The sequence below is a fragment of the Rhincodon typus genome, chromosome 32 (genome assembly GCF_021869965.1).
Source record: "Rhincodon typus isolate 14 chromosome 32, sRhiTyp1.1, whole genome shotgun sequence".
In the NCBI taxonomy this organism is placed as follows: Eukaryota; Metazoa; Chordata; class Chondrichthyes; order Orectolobiformes; family Rhincodontidae; genus Rhincodon; species Rhincodon typus.
The window spans coordinates 11753337-11780774 of NC_063363.1; the positions used below are offsets into that span (position 1 = coordinate 11753337).

The following is a 27438-nucleotide window of genomic DNA, read 5'->3' on the forward strand; positions in this document are numbered from 1 at the left end:
AATTGCCAAATTTACTAATGTCACAACATAGCTTGAAGCAAGTCATGAGGAAAGCTAACAGAGTTGTATCACTTGTCACAAGGGGAATTAAATACAAAAGAATCATGATTCTATTATTCTATATTGATTTGAGGAATAAATATTAGTCAGGACAACTGGGTGATTTCCCTGTAGTACAGTTCCAGGAACCTTTTTAGATGTGAAGACCTGTACTCCTAAACTAGCTATGCTTTTAGCTGAATCATCCCTGTACACCTACAACTGTGGAAAATCACGCAGTTGTGCCTTGTCTGTAAAACGTGGACAAATCCAACTGTGTTAATTAAAGTCCTATTGACCAATGTCTAACTTCAGTAACGAGATAGAAGAAATTATCAGTAATGCTGGAAAGTAATACTTGCCAATAACTTAGTCAGCAATGCATGACCACCCCACACCAGCCCTTATTGCAGCCTTGAACCAAATATGGACACATACCTGAATTCTAGGAGTGGGGTGAGAGCAGTATCAAGGCAGTATTCAGGTCTGGCATCACGGCATAGTGTTTTAACTGTCTTGTGGAAGTGTGAAGGAAGAATGCCAATGGTAGAATTATAGCTGGCAAAAAGGAATACGGTTATGGCTGTTAGTGGCCAATCATTTGTGCCTTAAGACTTCATTACAGAAGTTCCTTACAGTAGATATTTCTAAACAACCTGTTCAGAAATGTTATGACACACCTTTGAACCAGGTTGGACTTGAACATAGGCCTCCTGGTCTGGTGGTAGGACAGTATCACTTCAAGAACCCTCTTCTTAGAATAGGTATTTTCTAATCAACTTGTTCAGAGATGTAATTACACACCTCTGGAACAGGTATGACTTGAATCCCGGCTTCCTGATTGAGAGGTAGGGGCACTAAGCGTGCCTTAAGACCCTTAAAAGATTTCAAACAACTTGCCCAGGCATGTTATCATTATTTAAATAAAAACAATGTGGAAAGGTATAAGGAAAAAGCAGGATCTTCGCAACAGATAATGACGGTCATTTGAAGAGCTAGTGTAGTGACGAGGGGCTAAATGGTCTCTCCTGCACTGAAACACTGCGTGATTCTGCGAAGGGAATGGGTAATGATGGTACTTTGGACAGCTGAGGCAGTCACGACGGGCTGAACGGCCTGCGGTGTACTGAGGTGCCACATGATCCTGTGAAGGGTAAGGACGATGCCAATGGAACCGGAAGTGAGTCTCCGTGATGTCACATCCGTTTTACGACTGTGGCCCTTGCCGTACGGCAGAGGTCATTGAGGAGACGCCGATCCTGTCCGTCCCTCTCCCCAGCTCAATTCTCCGGCATTGACATGCTCCGTCAGGCTGCTAGGCTCAGGCCGTGCGTCCGGCTGAAGCCCGGCTCCCGGCCCGAGCGCCGGCCGGCGATTGCGGGGCTCGGTTTCGGGCCGCCTCCTTCTCGCTGCTGGGCCTCGCTCACCGCCTGCGGGAGGCAGGGCCCCCGGTCCCAGCACTTTCTGCTGCCCAAGAGCGCGTTACCGGTCACGGCCACAGCCAGGAGATGGTACAGCCTCCCCCCACATCAGTTGGTGAGCAACATTATGGGAATGAGGAGAGCCAGAGCAGGATGTCGACTCTTATCAAGGGCAAGAATCCTAGAGCACAGAGGTGGCAGCCTTTTGATTCCAGTTCCTTCGTCAGCTCCTGAGGCTTTTCCTGTTCTATCTGCAGCCATATGTTCTCCACTGATTGCCAAGATCTGGGTTCCAGCCCCAGAAATGCCAAGGCTGTTTGTCACTCCAGCACAGTGGACCGAGGGGCTGCTGCACTGCCTTTTGGATGAGATGCTGAAACTGAGGCTCCACCTTCCCTTGGATAGATGTTAAAAAATCCAGCAGTGCTATGTTCGGCAGCCGCTGCCCTGGAATGGTTGCCCATTCTGTCAATTCGCGCATGTGAAGTTTCCCCTGTGATGAGCGGAGAGAGGGTGGATGGAGGTGCTGAGAGTTCAGGAAAGGGAATGGTGAATGGAGGTAGACAACAAGTGTAGAGTAATAATGTCAACAGTGGAATGAGTTGGTGCTGACTGGGTGCGTGCACCTGTCCCTGTATGGTGGCAGGGGTTGGAGTATTTTAAGAACTGGTGATTTGTCCCCAGTGCCCCTGATGAATGTTTATTCCTAAAATTGCTATCACAGCAGATTACTTAGTTATTGTAGTTGTGAGCGTTTGCTGTGTATAAATTGGCTGCCTCTATTCTGACAACAGTAACTTTAAAAAGTATTTTGTTAGCTGTAAGGAAGTTTGAGTTAGTGGCTGTGAAAACTGCTGTATTAATTCATAAACTGCAATAATGTTTGGGTCAGTTTCTGCTATTCTGTAGTTCATTATTTTGAGTTGTTGGGTGCCTTGCATATTTTGATGTGTTTATGAAGTAATTTATTGTTGCCACATCTGATTCTCTCTCTTCCTGGTAAAACAAGTTCAGTTCTGTGTGTTGTGAGTTATTGCTTTGTGTACTACAGTGGATTCTGGAGAATATCTAGAAATCCCTTGGCTTATAATCATAACTTGAGGCATCTGCATCAAAATTATCAAATCATCTGGCATAGTAGTAGAATTTAGATTTTTTTTTTAGTGAAATCTAAGATGGTTGTGCTTGTATGCTGATTGGTAATAACAGATGAGTAGCCTGCCTGTGTTAGTGTTTGCTGACACAGGTCATGGGAAGGAGTTTGGACAAAATAAGTGTCAAATTGAAGTAGGAGTGAAACATCTGCATTGTTGAGTTGTATTGATTTTGGATTCTGCATTTTTCTAACTATAGCAAGTTAAGACCAGTTTTATTGAAATACAATACTGAGAATGATTTTTGTAATTGCTGTTACTGTACTGTGCGACAGCATGCCTAGCTTAATTTGGTCACAACTCTAATTGGTCAGAGTTGAGAGTTATAGTCAAAGTTGCATTGTATGCTGAATGCCCAGTTTGTTACTGTTCAGGTTTTGAACAGGTTAGCTGAAAGTTTCTTGACCAAGTATCTGTGTTTTCAGAGAAATGTGTCCTGTTTACTGATCTGATGCGATGTTCTAAAAGCAAGTTGATGTATTTCCAGCCATCCTGAAATCTATAAATCTCTTAATCTGCTGTGAAACCCCTGATTGATGTACAAAATCTTTTGAACTCATTACAGTATTTATCGGTTACCATTTCTTTCGTTTCTGCTGTAATTTTTGTCATGACAACTAAATTTGGACTAAGGATCAAATAATGGCCTCATTAAAATAATGATATTTTCTCAAAGATGCTCTTTAATCAGTTACAGAAGTGTTGTGTAACTCATCATTATTTTATTTATAGGTGGCATTGCCTGCTCTGTCTCCCACAATGCAAATGGGAACTATAGCCCGGTGGGAGAAGAAGGAAGGTGATAAAATTAATGAGGGAGATTTAATAGCAGAGGTATGTGCAGTTAACACCCTGTTTTGTCAACATGCATTAAAGAACTTTTAACAAGTATATATAAATGATTTGAATGAGAATATAAGAGGCATGGTTAGAATGTTTGCAGATGATGCCAGAATTGGTGGTATAGTGGACAGTGAAGAAGGTTATCCCAGATTACAAAGAGATTGTGATCAATTGGATCACAGTGCTGAGGAGTGGTAGATGGAGTTTAATGCGAGATATTGCATTTTGGTAATACAAACAAACAGGACTTATGCAATTAATGGTAGGACCCTAGGTGGTGGTGTAGAACAGAGACCTAGGGGTTCAGGTACATACTACTTTGAAACTTGCATCACAGGTGAACAGGGCAGTTAAGAAGGCGTTTAGCCCGCTCGCCATCATTGCTCAGACCTTTGAGTATAGGAGTTGGGAAATCATTGCTGGGGGTTGCACAGGACGTTGGTGAGGCCTCTTCTGGAGTTCTGTGTGCATTTCTGGTTGCCCTGTTATAGGAATGATATTATTAAATTGGAAGGGGTTCAGAAAAGATTTACCAGGATTTTGCCAGGAATGGAGGGTTTGAGATATGAAAACAGACTAATGAAAATAGTCCCCTTTCCAGAGCGTAGGAGGTTGAGAGGTGACCTTATTAAAGTTTATAAAATCATGAGGGGCCTAGATAAAGTGAATGACTAGGGTCTTTTCCTAGGCTGGGAGAGTTCAAAACTAGGGGGCATATTTTAAAAATGAGAAGAGAAAGTTAAAAAGGACATGCGTGATAACAACATTTTTTTTACACAGTGCTTCATGTGTGGAATGAACTTCTAGAGAAAGTGATGGATGCAGGTACAGTTACAATGTTTAAAAGGTATTTGGATAAGTTCATTCAAAGGAAGTGTTTGGAGGGATATGGGCCAAGTGCAGGCAGGTGGGACTAGTTTAGTTTGGGATTATATTTGGCGTAGACAGGTTGGACTGAAGCGTCTGTTTCTGTGCGGAATGACTCTGATTCTATAAGTAAAAGCTCAATAAAAACTGCCACTGTTTTGTGATGTTGTGAGTGCATCCAAGTAATCTTTTATATTGCTTTTATACTGCTGCTGTGTTGGTTTTGATTCTAGAATTCAAATACTTATTCCCTGACACATTATCCTTGTGGTAGAAGTGTTCACACATAAAAGATTGGGTCCACTAGCTCTGCCAATAATATAACTGGAGAGCTAAGTCAATGATGTCTATTTTATGCAATTTAAATTAACCACTTTTATGACAGCACTTGTTTACGATACTGACCACTTTCCTGGGTGCAAATCAATTTGATGTTGTGTCCACTTCCTGTGTTGGCTTTTTTTTTGTTGAGATGGGTAGCAATATCAAGATATGTTTTTCTTCATGCTTTGCTCATGCGTGCCCTGTATCTTTTCTAATAATGTGGCCCATATCAAGACTATTTTCCATTGTAAAATAGTTACTTGTGTATTTTAAGAAAATTAATTCAGTATGTTTTTACATCTAATTAGTAGTTAGGTCTTATATTTTATAAGATAATCAAGTTCTGGGTTCAGGCCTCGCTCTAGAGATGTCAGAAAGTGCTGAGGCAATGCTGCACTCTTGCATGTTGTCTTTTGAATGAGACCTTTTTATGCAAGACTGTCATCTCTGATTGAAGTTAAAAAATCTTGTGGCACTATTTGAAGGTGAACTGCGGCATTCTCATAGTACTTACATTAGAAATTTCAGATTTGCCCAGCTTTTTACTAATTGAATTCTAATCTCCATCTATTATAGTGAGATTTGAACCCATGTCCACGGATCATTAGTATACATCCCTGGATTTCTAATCAGTGACAATGCTGCTGCACCACTATACCATCACCACACCATACCACCCCTGCCCCCGGCCAAAAAAAAGAAAAATGTAGGTGTTGTTTTGTTTTAAGTGAGCTTCCAGAAAGGTAGGGGAATCTAAAACTAGAGGGCATAGGTTTAAGGTGAGAGGGGAAAGATTTAAAATCGACGTAAGAGCAACTTTTTCAGGCAGAGGGTGGTGCATGTACGGAATGAGCTGCCAGAGAAAATGATGGAGGTGGGTGCAATTACTGCATTTAAAAGGCATCTGGATGGGTAAATGAATAGGAAGGGTTTAGAGGGGTATGTGCCAAATGCTGGCAAATGGGACTAGATCAGTTTAGGATATCTAGGCAACTTGGACTGAAGGGTCTGTATCTGTACTGTATAACTTTGACTTACCTCTTATTCACTTCTTTTGGTTGTGCTGAGTGTCTGGTCATTGTTTTGTGTGTCAGCCTTTGTTGAGTTAAAATTGACTGTTGCCTTTGCTTGAGTGATGATGGTAATTGTCTTTGATTTTCTGAATTGTTCTTAGATGTCATGAAGGTGTGAAAGATGTCACATAGATGCCAATTTGTTATTTTGAATAAAAGCTCAGTTATTTTTAATTCAACAGGTTGCACAGTTTTCAGTGACATTCACTACACAACCAGGATTAAGATATTGTCGTAATCTATTTATATAATAAGGAACTGTACATGCATTTAAAAATTGCTTTTTTGTATTTTTAATGTAATAGTGTCCACAGTCATAATAAAATGTCTATGGATATTATTCTGGTGACTCATTATTTCATTACTGGGGACATTTTTACTTTGTACAGGTGAGAATAAATAAAGCTGGCTTTCTTTATAAGTCAAAGAGAGAGTAACATGGAAATGACCCACCTGGATTAAGACAACATTTCACGTACAAAATATTATGATATACAATCATTAGGTAAAAGAAGCTCTTATAGGAGTTTAAAAGAATGAGCTTGCTGGGGAATGGCATCAATCTATTAAATTAACAAATAAAATGCCCACTCCTTGTCACTGAGTGGTTTATCAGAATGTAATAGTAGGCAGGCCAAAAGTTTATGGAAGATTTCAAGCAGTGCTTGTACCATTTAAAGTTTGGAACTATTATGGAATGTAAAAACTGAGGTCAGGTCGGTGCCAACAAGTTAAGTATTAATAGGCTTCTGGGCTTGGGAGTCAACAGCTTTCTACAGAAAGGCTGGTGTACACCAACAGCAATCTTAAAGATGTCCAGAGTTGATTTTGAGCATAAAGTGGCAATGTTTTTCAAGACTATTGTGTTCCTGTTTTCTTTCTATGTTAAAATATATCTGTATTTTCTCAAAAGGTGGAAACGGACAAGGCAACTGTGGGCTTTGAGAGTCTGGAAGAATGTTATATGGCGAAAATTCTAATGCCAGCTGGAACACGAGATGTGCCACTTGGTGCGATCATCTGCATCACAGTTGACAAGTGAGCATGAGGATAGTTCTAAAAAACGTTCCACCCTTCTTGTGTCAGTATGTGGTTTCTTGAATCCTCTCGTGTGATTTTTCTTTGTTCAATAGAATATTCTTTATACGCCATGTTCAAATCCACACATCTGGTTACAGTTCTGATATATGTTTACCGCTTTAAGTAAAGGGTAAATTCTAGATAGTATTAAGAATAAATGATACTTAAAGGCTTCTATTCTCCTCACTTTAGACTTCTCAAATTTTCCTGTTTTGAAAGGATCTTAGTCTCCACTAATTACAGCAGTTCTTAGGAGTTTCACGGGGATAGCCCTACATAATTCCCCTTGACATATCTGTTCAGGAAGAGCTGACTGTTCTATCTTGCATGTAAAAACACAGTTGAAACTGGAAGCAAGACGTATGAGGACTTATGCATTCAGGGCCTTATAATAACACTCCAATTCCATTGTATTCTCTCACGAATCTTCATTGTTTCTATTCTGTGAAGCACCTTGCAGAAGTTTATTATTTTAAAAATGCAGTGAAAATACAAATGTTGATCTAATGATGACAATGTTTCCCTGTTATATACAAATGAATTTCTTGACTATCGTCCAATCGCATGGTACCATGTTGATGTCACGCAATACCTGCTTCAAAATCGCAAAGCAGAAACTAAATATTAAGAAGCATAACAAGCTGTTCCAGCAATAGGAGTGTAGTCAAAGAATATTGTCATTTGAGATTGTTCAGTCATGGCTATCAGAATTGAGAATAAAACTGGCGTTTTTTGACATAATATTTGTGTCTCTATTAGCACAGACTAAGCAGCAAGTTTAGTCCATTTTTAACAGTTGACAGAAAGTAATTACACTTTTATAATTAGTGTGTATTAAAAGGACAAAACAGAAGCTGCACAAAACAAAGTTTGACTATTGAAGGTACCTCAAACTCCTAATTGATCCATTACATTGTGCATAAAGAACATTTGAAATGGGGATATGTAATTTTATGAAAATGTACAATTTTCAAATTTGACCTTGTGATTTATTCTATTTTATGACATCATTAAATCACAAAATTATTCTTTAAAATGTTTTTAACGTTAAAGTGGCTGCAGTAACTTTGATTTTGTGGTCCAGTAAGCTGTGCACTTTCTATTCTTGAACATCCTCACAAGAAGAAAATCGAAAGGTGAATTTCACGCTGAGTCAACTGATCTCATTCGTAGCAGCTGTTGAGTAGCTACAATTAACTTCAGTGCAAACTGATAAGCAGGACATGAGCCAGGGTTCCTGTTCCTAATAGTTAAGCTGTGACATTGACATGTATGAGTTAATGTATGTTAATGTATGAGTGTTTGTTGGATGAGAAGAGGTTTGGATACAAATCTTTGTCATAACTTCAGGTGGATGTTGGGAAAACTAAAGCCGTCCACCACAAATTACAAATTGTCCCAACTTCATTTCCATGTAAGGGGCAGACAATTCCTTGGCTTGACATTGGGTCTTAAAGATGGCACTTCCACATGCAGCGTTCCCTCAGAACTACAGGCAGTGTCAACCTGGATTTGGTGCTAAGTCCTGGACAAGAATTCGAGTCCGTATCCTTCTGACTTGGCTGGCACTTTTACTGAGTCCAGGCTGAAAACCCAAATCTGTACGTTGGGAATTGCCATGGTGACTTGGAGTCTGCTTGTTTGCCCTGAGTTGAAGGAGAATTTCCCAAAAGTTTCTTTTCATAAATTGGCCAATGGTGATTTTGTTTGAAGCCATTTCCATGTCGTCATGTAATGGCGAAGGGTCAGAAATTGAATTGTAAGAACCTATACCATTCTGAATCGGTCAGGCTTGATTGGTCACACATGGTTATGCATCTTTGTTGACCTCTGACTGCACTGTTTGTTTAAGTCATACTGCTAGTAAATTATGACAAAGTGTAAACATCTTTCTCTGTCACTTGTTGTTTAGACCTGAGGATATTGAAGCTTTTAAGGATTACACACCAGAGGCAGCAGCAGCTTCTGGCCCACCACCCCCAGCAGCTGCTGCAACCCCTTCCACAACCTCCTCTCCACCCAAAGCTCCAGGCAGTTCTTATCCTCCCCACCTGAAGGTGAGCAAAAAGAAAATGGAAATGTGAGTAGTTCTTCTTAGTTTTTTTTCCATCTTACATGAGATATGGGTATCACTGGCAATTCTGGCATTTGTTGCCCATCCCTAATTGCCCCTGAGCTGATTTCGAGGACAGCTAAGAGTGGATCTGGAATAGCAATTAGGCCAGACTAGGTGAGGATGAAAGGATATTAGTGAACCCAGGTGGGTGTTATGGTCGTCAGCAATGGTTACCTGGTCGCTGTTAGATTAACATTCTTAAATTCCAGATTTTTATGAATTCAAGTTTCACAATCTGCCACAGTGGAATTTGAACCAGGGTCCACAAGCCCCATCCATGTCCCCGGAATGGAAATAAAAACCAAATTTCCTTTCTCAACAGAAAACTGTCGTCTTAAATCTGTTTCTCTTGACATTCTCAGCTTGACTCCAACACACGTGTGAGGAGCTCATGGACTTCTTTCTCATTAAAATTGAGACCATTTGATCAGCTACTTCTGCTTTTCATTCTCTAGTCTACCTGACCAAGCCTTAAGGTTTCTTCTTGCGCTTTTTCTGAACTTGTGACTTTCTCTCTTTCATATCCTCCATGTGCTTTTTCCAAGCTTATCTTGCCTATAGACTGTCTTCCTATTAGACTACTGATCACCAACCTTTTCTTCCTGGATCTGACTTTAGTTGATAGTGTGAGTGGTACTGTTTTGGTACCTCCCAAAAAAAAATCCCTTCTCCCTCCATCCTTGCAAACTACTGGTCCGTCTCCACGCTTCCCTTCCTTTCCGCGATCCTTGAACACATTGGCATCTTTTGAATTTATCTGTTTGCATCCCGTAATTCATGTTCCTGTCCCTACAACAACACTAAAACTGTTCTTTCTCAAAGTCTTTGCATTCCATCCAACTGTGATCAACGTAAACTATCTCTTCTTGTAACTATTGACCTTTTTGTAGCCTTTGATGTGATTGCTCACACCATTCTCCTCTTCCAGTTAGTTGGGGCAGTGCATACGTGTGTGCAATCTGTTATCTCTGGTGTCTCCCAAGGATCTATCCCTAACCCCTTCGGTTTTACCATGCCAGTACCACTTGATTTTTTTCACTAAGTAAATGACCCGACTGCTTATCTAACATTGGTACTGGATGAGCACAACATTCTTCCAAAGAAATACTTGGAGGACTGAGGACCTTGGATCTCATGTTCGCATCTCGGTGCTGGTCTGTATGCACCAATTGCATCCCCCTACCTGGCAACTGTCTGAGACTGAACTGGACAACTTGGGAGTAGCAACAGTATAGTCATATCTAACCCTAAAATGAGCTCTCGTCCATATTTCATGCTTTGTCTAAGATTACTTATTTCCAATTCTGAATCATTTCCTGGTTCCTATCTCAGCTCATTTACTGTTGAAACCCTTATTCTCTCCTTTGTTATCTTAAAACTTGAATATTCTACTATGTTTCTGGTTGGTCCCCCATGTTGTACACTGTACAAACACAGTTTTCATCTAAAAGTCTGCTGTCCATGTCCTTACCTACATCAAGCCCTGTTCACTCATTGTTCCTCTGCAGTTAAGCAGCTTCTAAAGTTTTCATTCTTGTATTCAGATCTTTTTAGGGCCTCAACCCAACCTGTCACTGCAAGCTCCTCCAGCTCCACAACCTTCAGACATCTGAACTCCTCCAATCCTGGTGTTTTGAACAGTGCAAATCTTAATTGCTTCACCATTGATAGCTGTGCCTCAGCTGCTAAAACCCTAACCTTTGAAATTCTGTCCATGAACCACTCTGTCTCTCCTGCTTTAAGATGTTCTATTTATTGTATATCTTCAAACAGACTTTTGATCATCTGCTGTAATATCTCCTAATGTAGGCTGCTGTCAAATTTTGTTTCATAAAACTCCTATGAAGCACTGCCTTAAAGAATCTTTATAAATAGAGGTTGCTGTTGGACTGTCTGGGAAACTAACCAGTTTTTCTTATTGAAGGTTGATGTGTTTGTGACGTAGCTCTAAAACCATGGAAAACACTTCACTCTGCGTGTTAGTTGCCTGGATTATAACATTCTTGGAGCAAATGGGTCTTTTTGGAAGGCTGTTGAAATGGGAATAGTACGTAAGGGAACAGTGGTGTATGTAATATTTTGATGCGTAAATTTTTTGATCTATCCTGTCCCTAGTGTTGGTGGCAGAATGTATTCTGACTGAATTGAATGCAGAATAGGAAGTGAAAGAAACAAAATCTGGCAGGTCCGGAAACCTATAATTTAAATTCTAATGAGATAACAAGGTGTAGAGCTGGATGAACACAGCAGGCCAGGCAGCATCAGAGGAGCAGGAAAGCTGACATTTCGGGTCTGGACCCTTCTTCAGAAATGCTTTCCTGCTCCTCTGATGCTGCCAGGCCTGCTGTGTTCATCCAGCTCTACACCTTGTTATCTCAGATTCTCCAGCATCGGCAGTTCCTACTATCTCCCATTTAAATTCCAGTTTTGTTTTGTATAGCCTTTTCAATCGCACTTAATCTGAACTTTGTGACTTCCAATTAAATTTGACCTTTTCAGTCAGTTTACAAAATTGCTTGGTGAATTTGATCTGCGCAACACTGCTTTGTCTTAATCCACAAGTGAAAATGTCCAGCTTTGTGATGATGTAAAGTCAAAATACACTTTCTGTTTGCAGATTGCCCTACCTGCTCTTTCTCCAACAATGACAGTTGGTACTATTCAACGATGGGAGAAGAAGGTGGGCGAAAAGTTGCGTGAAGGCGACCTTATAGCTGAGATTGAAACAGATAAAGCAACAATAGGTATGCATCGGCTGAGAGAAACAATACAAAACTTCACTTGTGTACACTGAGCAACATTTTTAAAAGCAGTAAATGTAGGCACTGGGTTTATGGGGACCTGAATTCTAATATTTTTCACTGTGGCTTAAAGTAGTTGCAGACATTACACTGTGGCCATATGCGGGGTGATTATAGTTGGTTTGTCTTTATGGCCACTTGGGATGGCTTTGAGTAGGGTAACTCTTGATGTTAAGCAGATTTATAATTTGACATTGTAGTAATTGACTCTTTTCAACTTTTTCACAAAGTTACGCAACCTTTCCAAACTTGTGTCCAAAATGAGCAGTGCATGAGAAAAATATGATAAAAATTTAAGTAATCGTGTTTCCAGAAAAGAGAGTTTAGAGTTTTCACTAGTTTCCCTAGTTTGTGCAAGTTAGGATGCCCTTTAGCCAAATGACCAACTAGTGTGACACTTAATAGAAACAGCCAACAGGAATAAGAAATTATGAAAGTACTATTTGATAAGTTATCCATTGCGTCTCTTAGGTTTTGAAGTAATGGAAGAAGGTTATTTGGCCAAGATTCTGATACCTGAGGGTACCCGGGATGTTCCTCTTGGGACAACGCTGTGCATCATTGTAGAAAAGGATTCGGACATTTCAGCATTTGCTGATTATGTGGAAACAGGAGTTGCTGATATTAAGCCTCAACCACCACCTCCAATTCCAGTAAGAAACTATATCATATCTGCAAATCTGCAGAAATTATACATGGAACCTCAAATCTTTTCAATAGAACAGGATTTTCTCTCACCTATCATGCTGAATCTCTATTAACCATGCACTTGCAATATTTTGATTTAATGAGTGACTGGATTATAATTTGTTTCTAACTTCTGAAATTTACTGCAGCCTGCCTCTGTTGCGCAACAGCCTGCGGCAGCACCAAGTGTATCTCCACCAGTCAAACCCAGAGATCCCAAAAGTCGGGTCTTTGCTAGTCCTTTGGCAAAGAAACTAGCAGCTGATAAGGGCATTGATCTCAAACAAGTGAAAGGTAAGCTGCATGAAAATTGAAATATGGTTGGTTAGCTAACTGCATTGGGGTTGATGGATCTATGTTCATCCTTAGGGGATATTTTGTTGGCTTGATTCAGTCAGTAGGATTTTTGTTTCTGAATCAGAAGTTTGTGGATTCAGAGCCACTCCGTTATTTTTAGCTTACATGTTCAGGGTAGTCTTGCGTTGTCAAAGGCTTCATTTTACAAAGAGTGTTAAGGTCATACCTGGTTGCTCAAGGGAAAAAAATAAAAGCTTCTGTGGCATTCTTGACATGTGCAGGGGATTCTAGCATCTTGATTTGCAATCGTCAGCAAACACTGCCAAAAGCAAATTCATTTCCTGCTTGTTGGCCTTTGCTGTGTGTAAAATGTCTGCTCTGTTCAGCTGTGCGGTAGTCATTGTCCATCAAAACAGTTAATTTTGTGTGAAGAAGCAGAGATAGTGGTGTAATAGTAATGTCACAGGATTACTAAGTGTTATTTTGGCAAGCTTGCGATACATACGAGATATGAGATACATTGAGGTATAAATGATTTTCTTTAATCCATTAAGATTTTGACATAAATTCTTTCTCAAAATAAACTGATTTGCTGTTATGATACAGTAATCTACTAATCACTTCTGAATGAAATTCCCATTGGAGAATTATTCAGGTAAAACACAGTTGAAATATATTGTCATGAATTTAACGCCAAGGATGCATAAAAGCTTAGCCCTCTTGAAAATGGCATTGAAGTGATAGCTGATATAGCTGATGTTTGTCTCTGAATTGTTGCATTTTCTTTACTTAGGTACTGGACCCGATGGTCAAATCAGGAAAAAAGACATTGACTCATTTGTGCCTTCAAAGGTTGTCCCAGTAAGTTTGTTTAAAATAACTCTAAATAATGTGGCAAATCAACCGACTTTTGGATGTGAGATTATATAAATGAAAAGTTTTTAGTTTTATAGTTATATAAAAAGAAAAGTTTATAGGCTGCAGCAGTATTTCATCACAAACAGATTGCTCAGACAATGACAAACTTTTGACTCACTAGAATTAAGTCTCTGGAAACTCTGATGGAAAAGTGAATTGAATACAATGAAGTTTCAATTTCAAGGTGGAAATATTGCTGTAGTTTGATTCTAATCCTAGAACAGTAAAATATTTGCAAATTGGATTCCAGTTTGAGAGTTCATATTTGCTAAGTGGATGCAGGTGTCTACTTGTGTCTACTCTGCCATTTGATGGGATAATGATAAAATTAGAATCATAAAGAATCATAGAATCCCTACAGTGTGAAAACAGGCCATTCGGCCCAACAACTCGACACCACCCCTTCGAAGAGCATCCCACCCCAGACCCATTCCCCTAACCCTGCATTTCCCATGTCTAACCCACCCAACCTAAACATCCCTGGGCACTATGGGCAATTTAGCATGGCCAATCCACCTACCCTGCACATCTTTGGACTGCGGGAGGAAACCCACGCAGACACGGGGAGAACGTGCACACTCCACACGGACAGTCACTCGAGGCTGGAATTGAACCTGGATCCCTGGCGCTGTGAGGCAGCAGTGCTAACCACTGAGCCACCATGCCGCTCCATTGCAGCATTCTTTAATTTCCAGTTCATTGCTTCAGCAAAGTGATGTTTACTGTGCTATATTACATTCAGTGCCATCATCCAAGTCATTAATGTGTATTGTAGCATTGTGGTAGTATTACTGGGTAAGTATTTCAATGGCTTGGTCAAATGTTCTGGACATATAAATACAAAGCCTGCTGCAACAATTGGCATTTTAAGTTCAACTAATTAGTAAATCTGGAATAAAATAATACCATAATTAATAATCACGAGCTACTGGACTGTTGAAAGAAAGTATGAATTGTTGCCCGGTTCCAGATACAAAGCATCGTTCTTGATACTTGACTGCCTTTTGAAATGATGTAGCAAGCCACTCGTTGCTTCAGCCTGCTTCAATTGCACTTTAAATGCGCCTACAGCGCACACTGGCTGTTCAAGAAGGAGGCTAACACTATTTTCTTAACTATCATATTCATATAATCACAAAGGCGTTCAGCACAGAAAATGGCCTTTTGGCCGATTGAGTGAGTCTGCCAGTCAAAAACAAGCACCTACCTATTCTAATCCCATTTTCCAGCACTTAGCATCGCAAGTGCATATCTAAATACTACTTAAATATTATGAGGGTATCTGCCTGTACCACCCATACTTTTCAGATTCCCATCACATTCTGGATGAAAACATTGTTCCTCACATCCCCTCTAAACCTGCTCCTTACCTTAAATATATTGATTCCCCACCAAAGGGAATAAGTTCCTTCCTGTCTACCCTATCAATTTCCCCTCATAATGATGTAACTCCTCTGCTACAGGGAAAACAATCCCCATCTATTCAATCTTATTTGACAGCTAAAACTCTCCAGTTCACGCAACACCCTGGTAACTTTCCTCCGCACTTCTCCAGTGCAATCACATCCCTCCTTTAATGCGGGTTCCAGATATTAAAGAATGGCAAGAAATCTTGGCCTTTCAGGTCTGAAGGTCAAATGATACAAAAGAAGTTGTGCATTTTTCTGTCAGGTGTTTGCATACTAAATACCACTGACATATTTCCTGTGAAATTGCTCTGAGTGACACGATATGACACATATTTTGCAAGTGTCGTACACAGAAATCATGAGTGATCAGAAGAGGCGAAGTGTAGAATAAGGAAAGACTTGTAACCTTTTTAGTGACAGGTTTTTTATTGAATTTTTAAGCGATCATTTCAAAAGTGTAGAATTGAAGTGTGACACACAAGAATAATTGTGTAGATTTTAGCTGCCTTCTGTAATATGTAATGTCACATGACCTAACATAATTTTCAATTTTTTTTATAGACTCCCACTCCAGCTGCTCCTGGGGTAGCGCCAGTACCCACTGGAACATTCACAGATATTCCTCTCTCCAATATACGAAAGGCAATGTACAATTAATAAAATTGCTACTGGTTAGATTGTTAAATGGAGACAACAAATATGTCTCATTGCATTTTCCATTCACTGACTCCTTTATGGTTTACCATTAGGTTATCGCCCAGCGTCTTATGCAGTCCAAGCAGACTATCCCCCATTATTACCTATCTATAGATGTCAACATGGATAATATTCTGGAACTTAGAAAGCAGTTGAATGAGGTATGAGTGATTTTGTATAAATAATTTTGTGATATGTTTATCCATGGTCGATTATTAGCAGCTCCTAGCTGTAACACCTACCATTTTTATCTGAAAGAGTGGGGTGGAGAAGAGAGAGAGTGGTGTCCTGCTAAGGCTACTGCTGTCATTGCTGTTCCTTACCCTCACAACAGTGTCGCTCTAATCAGATACTCCACCATTTCCCTAGCATTCTCTGATGCTGGGCCTCCATGTTGCTATTGCAAAACACTTGTATTACATGAAGAAGAGAATTCTGCTTAAAACGTATTGGCATAGCAGACTCTCAGTCCAGTCATCCACGTTTGGACTTAACAAGTTACAGGCAGTGAGGACCTGCTGATTAGTTGAAAGCTGTTCCTTGTATTAGCATTATGACGCCCCTGCCTTTTCATTCCTTTTACCCATTAGCATCCATGTAATCTCTTAAAAGACGTTAAGAAAAGCCCTAGACCAGTTCTTTTTAAACCTTATCTCCTGGTCTAATCTTGGCATAAATCTTTGTGCCCTCTGTACAGTAATATATTAAATGTTGGGGAATATATTAGACCTTAAGACACTGCAGAATTAGGCCATCCGTGGCTGATATATTTTTCAACCCCATTCTTCTTCCTTCTCCCTGTAATACTTGATCCCTTTATTAATCAAGAACCTATTGTCTTGGCTTCCACAACCTTCTGCAGCAATGAGTTACACAGGTTCACCACCCACTGGCTGAAGAAATTCTTCTTCATCTCAGGTCTAAATCATTGCCCCTTCACACTGAGTCTGTGCTCTCGGGTTCTAGTCTCTCCTACTAGTGGAAACATTTTCTCCATCTCCATTCTATTCAAGACTCTCAATATTCTCTTAAGTTTCAATCAGATCTCCCTATCCTTCTAAACTGCCGTTGACTACAGGCCCTGAGTCCTCAACTGCTCCTCATATGACAAGCCCTTCATCCCAGGATTCGTTCTTGTAAACTTCCTCTGAAGCCCCTTCAGCGCCAGCGCATTCTGCCTTGGATATGGGACCCAAAATTGCTCACAGTATTCCAAATATGGTCTGACTAGAGCCTTGTACATCTCTGCTGTTGTATTTTAGCCCTTTTAAAATGAATGCTAACATTGCACTTGCCTTCGTGCATATTAGCCTGAAGAGAATCCCGAACTGGAACTCCCAAGTCCCTTGTACTTCAGATTTTTGAAGCCTTTCCCTGTTCAGAAAATATTTTATACCTCTACTTTTCCAACCAAAGTGCATAACTCTCACTCTGCCACATTATATTCCATCTGCTACTTCTTTGCCCACTCTTCTCCACTCTAAGTCTTTTTGCAGCCTCTCCAGTTCCTCAACACTACCTGGCCCTCCTGTGGTCTTTGTGTCACCTGCAAACTTAGCAACAACACCCTCAGTTTCTTTGTCCACATCATTAACGTATGAATAGTGTGAATAGTTGTGGTCCGAACAGTAATCCCTATGGAGCTCCACTAGTCACCGGCTGTCAACCTTAAAACGAGCCCTTAATCCCTACTCTGCCTTCTACCACTCAGCCAATCCTGTATCCGGGTCTCTTGTCCCTAACACCATAGGTTCCTATTTTGCAGCCTCCTGTGCAGTACCTTGTCACAGGCCTTCTAGAATCTAAATAGATCATGTCCACTGGCTCTCCTTTGTCTAACATTTTCATTACCTCCTCGACAGAATTCTAACAGATTTGTCAGGCATGACCTCCACTGGATGAAGCCATGCTGACTGAGTCCTAATTTACAATGCACTTTCAAGTAATCTGCAATCTCACCCTCCATAATGGACTCTAAAATGTTGTCAATGACAAGGTCAGGCTATCTGGCCTATTGGTTTCTGTCTTCTAGCTCCCTCTCTTCTCAAACAGAGAGGTTACATTAGCCGTTTTCCAGTCCTCTGGTGTCCTCCCTGACCCCAGTGATTCCTGAAAGATCACCACTGCCTCCACAATCTACTCAGCTATCTCCTTCAGAACTCTGGGGTGTAGTCCATCTGGTGTGGGTGATTTATCCACCTTCAGATCTTCCAGCTTCCTCAACACCTTCTCCTTCAGATTGGCCACTGCAGTCATCTCTGTCCCCTGACATTTGAAATTCTGGTATGCTGCTGGTGTCTTGCACTGTGAAAACTGATGCAAAGTACCTCTTCAGTTCTTCCACTGTTTGTTTGAATCCCATTACTACTAGCCCAGTCTCATCTTCCAGTGATCCAATATCCACTCTTGCCTCTCTCTTACCTTTTAGATATCTCTTTTTTAAAAAAAAAAATCTCGTGAAATCTTCTAGCTAGCTTACTCAATATTTCATTTTCTTCCTCCCCATTGCTTATTTTGTTATTCTTTGCTATTTTTTAAAGGCTTCCCAACCCTCTGGCCTCCCAATGATCTTCACCAAATTATATGCTTTTTCCTTTGCTTTTATGCTGCCCTTTGTTGCCTTGTCCTCCTCCTATATTAGTCTTCGCGGGTTGAATTTCTGATGTTCCTCCCAAATTACCCCTGAGGAATTCCTGCCTTTGTTGCTCCACCGTCTTCCCTGCTCGGCTCCCCTTCCAATAAACACTGGCCAGCTCCTCCTCCTCGTCTTTGTAGTTACCTTTACTCAGTTATAATACCATTGCATCTAATTCAAACTTCTCACTCTCAAACTGCAGAATTCTATCATATTATGGTCACTGCCCCCTAGGCGTTCCTAATAAGCTTCCTAATCAAGTTTGCCTCATTACACATCACCAAATCCAGAATTGCCTGTTCCCTACTGGGCTTTACCAAAAGCTGTTACAAAAGGAGCCATCTCATAGAAATTCCACAAATTCCTTTTCTTGAGATCTGCTATCAGCCTGATTTTTCTTAGTCCACCACATATTGAAATCCCCCATGATTATTGTAATAGTGCTTTTCTTACATGCCTTTTCTACTTCGTGATTTATTTTCTTCCCCACATTCTGACTACTGCCTGTACACAACTCTTATCAGATCTTTTTTCCCTTTGTCGTTCCACAACTCAACCCGCACAGACTCTACACTTTACGACTCTATTTCACTTCTTGCAATCGATTTAATTTCATTTCTTACTAACAAGGCAACCCTGTCCCCTTTTCCCATCTGTCTCTCCTTTTGATAGGGCATGTATCCTTGGATAGTTAGTTCCCTGCCCTGATCCCCTAGTAGTCACATCTGTCATAACCACCATATCGAACGTGCTGATTTCACTCTGCACTGCAAGCTCATTTACCTTGTTTTGTGTATGGCGTGCATTCCAGTACACACCCTCAGCCTTGTATTGACTGCCCCTCTTCTCATAGTTGTCCCCTTATTTGCAGTGCCTAAAGTTAGATTCTTGACGCTTTTTGTACTCTGTCCTATTACTTTTTCTGGAAACTTTAATCACCTCTCCTGAGCCCACGGCCCTTAACTTTTTCTATAATTTTCCATGCAACTGAAAAGCTTCTTCCTCCTCCTCCTCTCCCCACCGCCCCAAAAAAAACTCACTATGTAGTTTAAAGTCATCCACAGCCCTACTTATTTGATGTGCTCTGAATCTGGTCCCAGCATGTTTCAGTGGAGCCTGTCCCAACAGAATAGCTCCCTCCTTCCCTAGTACTGGAACCAATGTCCCATGAATCCAAACCAGTTTCTCCCACATCAACCTTTGAGCCAAGTGTTTACCTCTTTAATCTTGTTGACCTTGTGTCAATATGCACATGACTCAGGTGGTCATCCAGAGATTATCATTTTTTTGGCTCTGCTTTTTAATTTAGCCGCTCGCTGCTCATATTCCCTCAGCAGAATCTCTTTTCTCTTTCTACCTATATCGTCTGTATCTACGCAGACCATGACAACTGCTTCTTTCTCCTCCCACTCCAAGTTCCTCTGCAACCCACATAAGAGTTCCTGAACTCTGGCACCAAGCAGGCAACACAGTCTTTGGGAGTCTCAATCCTGGGCACAGAGACCAGTATCTTCCCCTGCCTATACGATCCTCGATTACAACTACATTTCAGTTTTCTGCCTGCTCTTGAATGGCTCCCTGTACCATGTGCTGTGGTCATTTTGCTCATCCTCCCTCCAGCCCCCGCTGTCATTCACACAGGGAGCAAGAATCTCAAACCTGTCAGACAAGCTCAAGGGCTCAGGCTCCTTCAGCACTACTTGGATCTCTCTACTTGTGTCAGACTTTTATTGGTGTTAATTTCTTGGTGATAAGAGTTGTTGCTTACCTGCAATCACGAGTTTTAAGTAAATTTAAAAGTGAAGTTGTCATTTTGCAGCTTAGAACCTTGGCAAGTGTTTAATAATTGTGACCCTTTTAACTAACAGGAAGTCAAATCCGAAAACATTAAGCTGTCAGTGAATGATTTCCTCATAAAGGCTTCAGCCTTGGCATGCTTAAAGATTCCTGAAGTTAATTCGTCTTGGCTGGACACATTTATCAGGCAGTGAGTAGGCAATCTACTGTTTAAACGTCTAAAATGTGTCAGTTTTATTTGAAGCAAATTGCCTTTGTGTTATGTTTTAGTAGCATGTGAATCTTTCCATGGGAACCAAGTGGGCCATTCGGTCCCTTGAGCCTGTTTTGCCATTCAACTCGATTTTGCCTGAACTTCTGCCTCTGTGTTAATTTCCTGCACTATCCCCATATTCCCTGATTTCTTTAGTAAAATTATTAAATTCTGTTCTATAGTTTTATGAACAAGTGTGGAGATATACCCTTCCTTTCATGTGATGTGAAATTTCAGCCTCAAAAATGAGAACTCTATTTTTGCAGGAATGGTAATTGAGGACTAAAGCGTCAGTAGTTTCATAATGTTCACTATTGGATTGCCTATCTCTGCATGGCAGATAAGGAAAAGCAATGATCAATATAATTAGGGAGGTGATGGCCTAGTGGTTTTATCGCTGGACTATTAATCCAGAGACCCTGATAACGTTCTGGGCACTGGATTCGAATCCCGCCACAGCTGATGGTGGATTTTAAATTCAATAAATATTTGGAACTAAGAATCTAATGATGACCATGAATCCACTGTTCATTGTCAGGGGAAATCCCCATCTGGTTCACTAATGTTCTTTAGGCCAATGACGCCCTCATCCAGTGAATGAATGAAGAAAAAAAAAACACGCCATTAGGAGTGTTGCTATCTTTAAAATGAGACTACACCAGTCTTTTTTTTTGAGAAGTAATTAGAGGTTTTGTCAAACTGTCAATTTGAAACATTAACACAATAGGTAAATGGCTGTCGCTATGACCCTTGTCTCATTCGCTCGGATGTGGTTCAGTTTAAGTAATTTGTATGTAATCAATTAGACTGAAGTGTGAAAAACTTAGAAGAGTTTGTCAGACTGGTTCAAAATCATAGGGTAGAGTTTAGCCTAGAATGCCCTTTGTTCATGTGCCCTTAGCAACTGGTGGCATTATCAAAGTCTGGGTGGTGTATGTTGCAGGCCTGTAAGAACAATAAATGTGTTCAGTGGTAAGGAATGGGTTGAGAGTTGTGGTGGACACTGAAAATATTGAAGAATAGAATACTCTCTGTACCCCGCAACCACAACAAGAGCAGGGGTTAGTTATAAAATGGGCTAGGGAAACAGTAGAGAGTACACTCATAAAAGTAACATTAGTGAAAAATTTTCCACTTCTTCTGATTGAGACTGCCAACTGGAGAGCAACTTATACTGAACTCTGAATTGTCTGTACTGTGGCCCTTTGCTTATTTTAAAAAAAAACTGGCTTGCAAGTGCCTCAACTATTTCCTGATGTAACTGATCCATCCAGTTTCCAGTCATGAGGAAAGGTGCATTTATCCCATCTATCTTGTATTTGAACCTAGCTCATGGAAGTGATGAAAACCGTGTGCTGGCATTAAAGCAATGTGCTATGAAGGATGTTATTCCCTACTTAAAAGGTTTATGATCAGTCCACTTGAAATTATTTTAAATTACCCTGTTGGATATGTCCCATGTGTGTCATAACAGGTGGGGCTTGAGCCAGATCATCTGGTTGAGTTAGAGACACTACCAATATGCCATAAGACCTGCAATCATTTGTCTATGTATCTTTAAATCAACCTGTCCTGACATATTATGATACATGTGAGGACCTTCCAACCAAACATACTGCAGTGAAGCTACAACCTTGTTAGTGCTGCCCATTGCGCTTCTCACCCAAACGAAGTACAATGCCTTAGACCACTCACTCACCCAATCTGACATCTTGAAACGTTTCTTGTAATGATTTATTAATGTCATTTTAATCTGAGCAATATCCTGCTCCAGAAATTTGTGATAGGGTTAAGCAGGTATAAACCTTCGAAAGGATCAAATAGAGTAATTTAGTTGCTGTCTGTTTCCCATCAGAAACCATGTTGTGGATGTTAGTGTGGCTGTGAGCACCGCTGCTGGTCTGATTACTCCCATTGTGTTTAATGCACATATCAAAGGACTTGCCTCCATCAGTAATGATGTGAAATCCCTAGCTGAAAAAGCTCGTGATGGAAAACTCCAGCCCCATGAATTTCAGGTAAGAATTAATATTTGAAAAGAATCCAGTGGATAGTCAGAAGCTTTTTCCCAAGGTGGAAGAGTCAGTTACTAGGGGACATATGGTAAAGTGTGAGGAGCAAGGTTTAAAGGGGATATACAAGACAAGTTTTTTTTACATAGAGGGTGGTGGGTGCTTGGAACTTGCTGCCAGGGGAGGTAGTGGAAGCAGATACAATAGTGACTTTAAAGGGCTTCTTGACAAATACATGACTAGGATGGGAATGGAGGGATATGGTCCCCGGAACGGTAGGGGATTTTAGTTGTGACGGGCAGCATGTCGGCACGGGCTTGGAGGGCCAAAGGGCTTGTTCCTGTACTGTAATTTTCTTTGTTCTTCTTCTTTGTAATGTATCTGTCCCCTGGTTTCAGTGCCTCATATTTGTAAGGGAATTTAAAAAAGAACATGATATCCTGGTTATGTGGAAGAATTCAAAATGTAAACATGATGATTTAAGATGAAATGTGTCTGATTAAGTTCGGTGTGGTGAAGTGTAATGCTATATAATTTGAATCCATGGAAGACAATCTGGATGTTTTCTTAATGGCAGGAGACTAGAACTCTGGAGGAGCAAACTGATTTTGATGTGGCACATACACATTTTGCTAAAGTGTACAGGTGGAAAAAGTAATTAAAAAGGCTGATGGAATGTTTGCTTTTAGCTCAATGGAACTGGAATACAAAGAGGAAGAAGCCATGTTTCATCTGTACAGATACTTGGTCAGACCCCAGAAAATCACACTTCTTTCAGCTTGTTTTGAGAACTTTTCCCCCTCAAACCAGATGAGTTACAGTAAAAATGAAAGTGCAGTCGTTTATTTAGATCTCTTCAAATCACAGAATTATTTTGGTGCAGGATGCAGCCATTCAGCCCATGTTGTTTGCACCTCTACACACTCTTTAGCACAGTACCTTTATATTGTCTGTCCATGTGCTTTCTACAAAGATGCATCACTTTTTTCACTTCTCTGCATTGAACTCGGTCATCTACCTGCCCACTGCACCAACTTGTCAATGCCCTTTTGAACTTCTGCACTGTCTTCCTGTAAGTTTATGATGTTTCTAAGTTTTGTATCATCAGTAAACTTGGACATTTTCTACTGTATGAATGCTTCTGGCATGTAAAACAATCTATATATGGATCAGTAACGTAGAAGAGTGTTGCTGAACAAAGAGATCTTGGAATGCAGGTTCGTGGTTCCTTGAAAGTGGAGTCGCAGGTAGACAGGATAGTGAACGTGTTTAGTGTGCTTGCCGTTATTGGTCAGTGCATTGAGTATATGAGTTGGGAGGTCATGTTGCGGCATTGGTTAGGCCACTTCTTGGAATAGTGCATTCAGTTCTGGTCTCCCTGCTATAGGAAGGATGTTGTGAACCTTGAAAGGGTTCAGAAAAGATTTACAAGAATATTGCCAGGGTTGGAGGATTTGAGCTGTAGGGAGAGGCTGAATAGGCTGGGGCTATATTCCCTGGAGCTGAGTGGTGACCTTATAGAAATTTATAAGATCATGAGGGGCATGATAGGATGAATGGCCAAGGTCTTTTCCCCGGGGTAGAGGAGTCCAAAACTAGAGGGCATAAGTTTAGGGTGATGTGGGAACGATTTAGAAGGAACCTAACGGGCAACTTTTTCATACAGAGGGTGCTGCATGTATGGAATGAGCTGCCAGAGGAGGTAGTGGAGGCTGGTATAATTACAACACTTAAAAGGCGTCTGGATGGGTATATGAATAGGAAGGGTTTAGGGGGATGTGGGCCAAATGCTGGCAAATGAGACTAGATTAATTTAGGATATCTGGTCAGCATGGACAAGTTGGATCGAAGCGTCTGTTTCCGTGCAGTGTAGCTCTATGACTCTCGTACATAAGAGGTCTTGTGGTGCAATGAGCAGCATCCTGACTCTGAGCTAGTAGCTCTGGGTTCAGGTCCCACTCCAGGACTTGATGACCATTGAAGCTGGATTCATATCATAGCCAAATAGGTTCAGTGAAAACCTAGTAATCCTTCCAATGCACCTTATGGCAGATGGTACAAGTAGAAGAGTCTCTTGGTGAGCTATCCTGCAGAAGGCAACATCAAATCATCGTAATACCTTGCTAGACACAATCGAGGACCAACATAAATTGGAAATGGAAGAGCACAGTTAGCAATCTGCTCTTGGGGCATGTGAGAGAATTGGTTCCGTTTCTTAAACTTGACAATGTGAAAGAGCTCCTCGAGCCTTCCCCACCAGTATAGATCATGACTGATTCTCATTGCCCTTTTCCTGTCCTATTTCCATATTCCTTAACGCCATTAGACCCCAGATTTCTGACATGAACTGTTCAATAATTGAGCTTCCGTTGCTGTCTGGAGTAGAAAATTCCAAAGGTTCGCCACTTTGAGTGAAGAAATTCCTTCTCACCCCAGTCTTAAATGGCCTGCTCCTTCTATCCCCTGCTTCTAGAGTCACCAGCCAGGGGAATCTCCTATCCATCCAGTCTTGCCCCATCAGAGCTTTTATAATTCATACACTTTTATTTAACTTGCTAATTCTCTCCTTCATATTTTAGGGTGGAACATTTACAATATCTAACCTAGGAATGTATGGTATAAAGAACTTTTCAGCCATTATCAACCCACCCCAAGCATGTATTCTTGCTGTTGGTGGATCAGAAGAAAGACTACTTCCTGCAGAAAATGAGAGGGGGTAGGCAATTTCTCCAGTCATTCTTAACAATTAGTGAATTACTCCTGTTAAGGTAGTGTTGTTACCTATTACAGCTTAAATGCAAAAGTGTAAGAAATAATTTTGTATGTATTGTAAAAGAGTACTTTATTTTAGGTGTATGGAAATTAATGAACCTTTAAAACATGCTTTTACCCTGGAACACTAAGTAATACAGCATGTCATCCAGAGATGCCTAGATGTTTAACTTGATTAAATCAAAGTATTTTAAGTATCTATTTGAATATATCAAATTTGAATCATTTGATTTCTTTTTGGTTAATAATGTTTGTCTGTTAGCCACTTCTGTAGCTTTGTGTCATCCAATTAACTTCAAATGCTGTTGTCTTTCTATGTGTTGGTCAAACGTGTAATTTTAAAATTTCACCATTACCATGTCATACTTCCACAGATTTACTGTTTCCAATATAATGGCGGTAACCCTGAGCTGTGACCATCGTGTTGTGGATGGAGCAGTTGGTGCCCAGTGGCTAGCCGAGTTCAAGAAGTTCCTTGAAAGGCCATCTACCATGCTGTTGTAAATCTCAAGAACTGGTGTTTATTTAAGTGACAAGTCTTTTTTTTCCAAGGTGGTTTTATTTATGAATTCCAGTATCTGCACGATTTCCTTATTCCTGTTATCCTTGTGACACTATAAAGTATTTGTACAACAGTGAAACGGAGGTATGCAGTTGAACTCAAATTCGTAGTAAATTGAAGAAAAACATGATAGTGTTTTCCAGTTCCAGGTCTTGTAGTGTCTATTAGTATTGTAACTGAATTCCTACCTGATCATTTACCTAAATGCAGCACCCTCCCATGTTCAGATGCCACAATCTAGAAAGGAAGTGAAACTAGTACCAGTACCAAAAACCTGTAACTTATTTAAAGCTACAGGAGACTTTTTTTTTTTCTTATTTTGAAGAAAAATCAGAATCCAATGTGAAAGGTTTTCTCCGCTTTCTGTAAAAGCAGTCTCCTGGAACACCCTGGGTCATGTGGAATTGGTAGCAGAAGCAGTGTTAATCCTCACTAGGTACAGGGCATCTTTATACATTTCTGATCTGAAATCAGAGTGCTGAGGTACAAGATTAACGGCATACCTTCTAGTCCAATATTATTAGACTAACTATGTTACAATGACCTGGAATTATTTTGAAAGTAAATACCATACATGAAATTATTTGTGTTGTACGTTAGTACTTATTAACCAGACGAGAATTACAAGATTTTCCCCATTCTTATGTACAAGATAACAAATTATTGAAAGTAGGTTATCCCCTAGAATAAAATTATGCATCTTTATAAGCCCTTTGGAAGTGTAAGTCGCAATTATTACTATACATAATATGAAATTCAAAATGCAAAAGAACAGTTTTCAACGTGTTTATGTTGCTCATGTGCCACATAAATATATTTCATTGCTGATAACTGACTAATTAGTATTAAATTCTGACATTTTATCAAATGCCAGAATTGTTCCTTCCTTAGCGTTTTTGAGTTTGGTGGCTCTGATTACAGCCCTGTTTAAGATTGGCCGAGTCTGAGTAAATTTTGAAGTATTATATCTTAATGCAGACTTCAAAAATTTATGTTTCCAGTCAATTTTTAGTCTTTTTATGGTAGTGTCACTGTAATCAGTACCTGCTTTGTTCCAGTTTGCGCATGCCTTGTTTAGTGCAGCCAGGTAACTGCACACAAAGTAAATTGGAGTTAACAGATGGTTATATTTGTCCTGATTTTAGTCCAGTCTTTCTGAATTCCACCATCATTTTGAATGGGTCACAGGCAACTAACTAAAAAGTAAAAGTTTCAGAAAATAGTCTGCCCAAACCTGTTTAAATTCTTTAATTTGTGTTCTGAGTGCAGTGCAGGCCAATTCATTTGTTTACTGCCTAAATGATCTGTTGATCATTCTTACCAGTCCAGATACTGTATTTCATGCCTTATTATTTAATAGACCTAACAGCAACTAAACAAATAGGAAAGGGGGGGGATAAAAGCTGAAACTTGAAACCAAATTAAATGTAAGAGTACTGTACAATATCTAACATTTGTATGTCAGTTGGTGTTAACAATAAAATGCCATATTGTTCACTAATACTTTTAAAAAGTATATTTGTGTGCTTTTCACTATTGTGTGATCAAATCTCATTGTTATCAAGAATCAGTGTGTGCTGCAAAAAAGAATATTGTACTTCTAACATCATGGATACTAATTGATCAACTGAATCAACTTGATTCTCAAATCAGGTTGCCTTGACCTCCTATATATCTATTAG

At 40.2% G+C, this 27438-nt stretch overlaps 1 protein-coding gene across 1 annotated transcript; it reads left to right on the top strand.

The window, feature by feature from the left end:
- The first annotated feature begins 1232 nt into the window (after window positions 1–1232).
- dlat (dihydrolipoamide S-acetyltransferase (E2 component of pyruvate dehydrogenase complex)) lies at window positions 1233–27259 on the top strand. Its single transcript, XM_020530373.2, is given in 15 exon segments — window positions 1233–1294; window positions 1296–1575; window positions 3347–3448; window positions 6635–6759; window positions 8714–8858; window positions 11535–11661; window positions 12190–12371; window positions 12555–12699; window positions 13496–13563; window positions 15591–15671; window positions 15779–15886; window positions 20229–20347; window positions 22266–22428; window positions 25002–25138; window positions 25569–27259. Coding segments are annotated over 15 exon segments (1974 nt in total). The 3' UTR covers window positions 25699–27259.
- The last annotated feature ends 179 nt before the right edge of the window (window positions 27260–27438 follow it).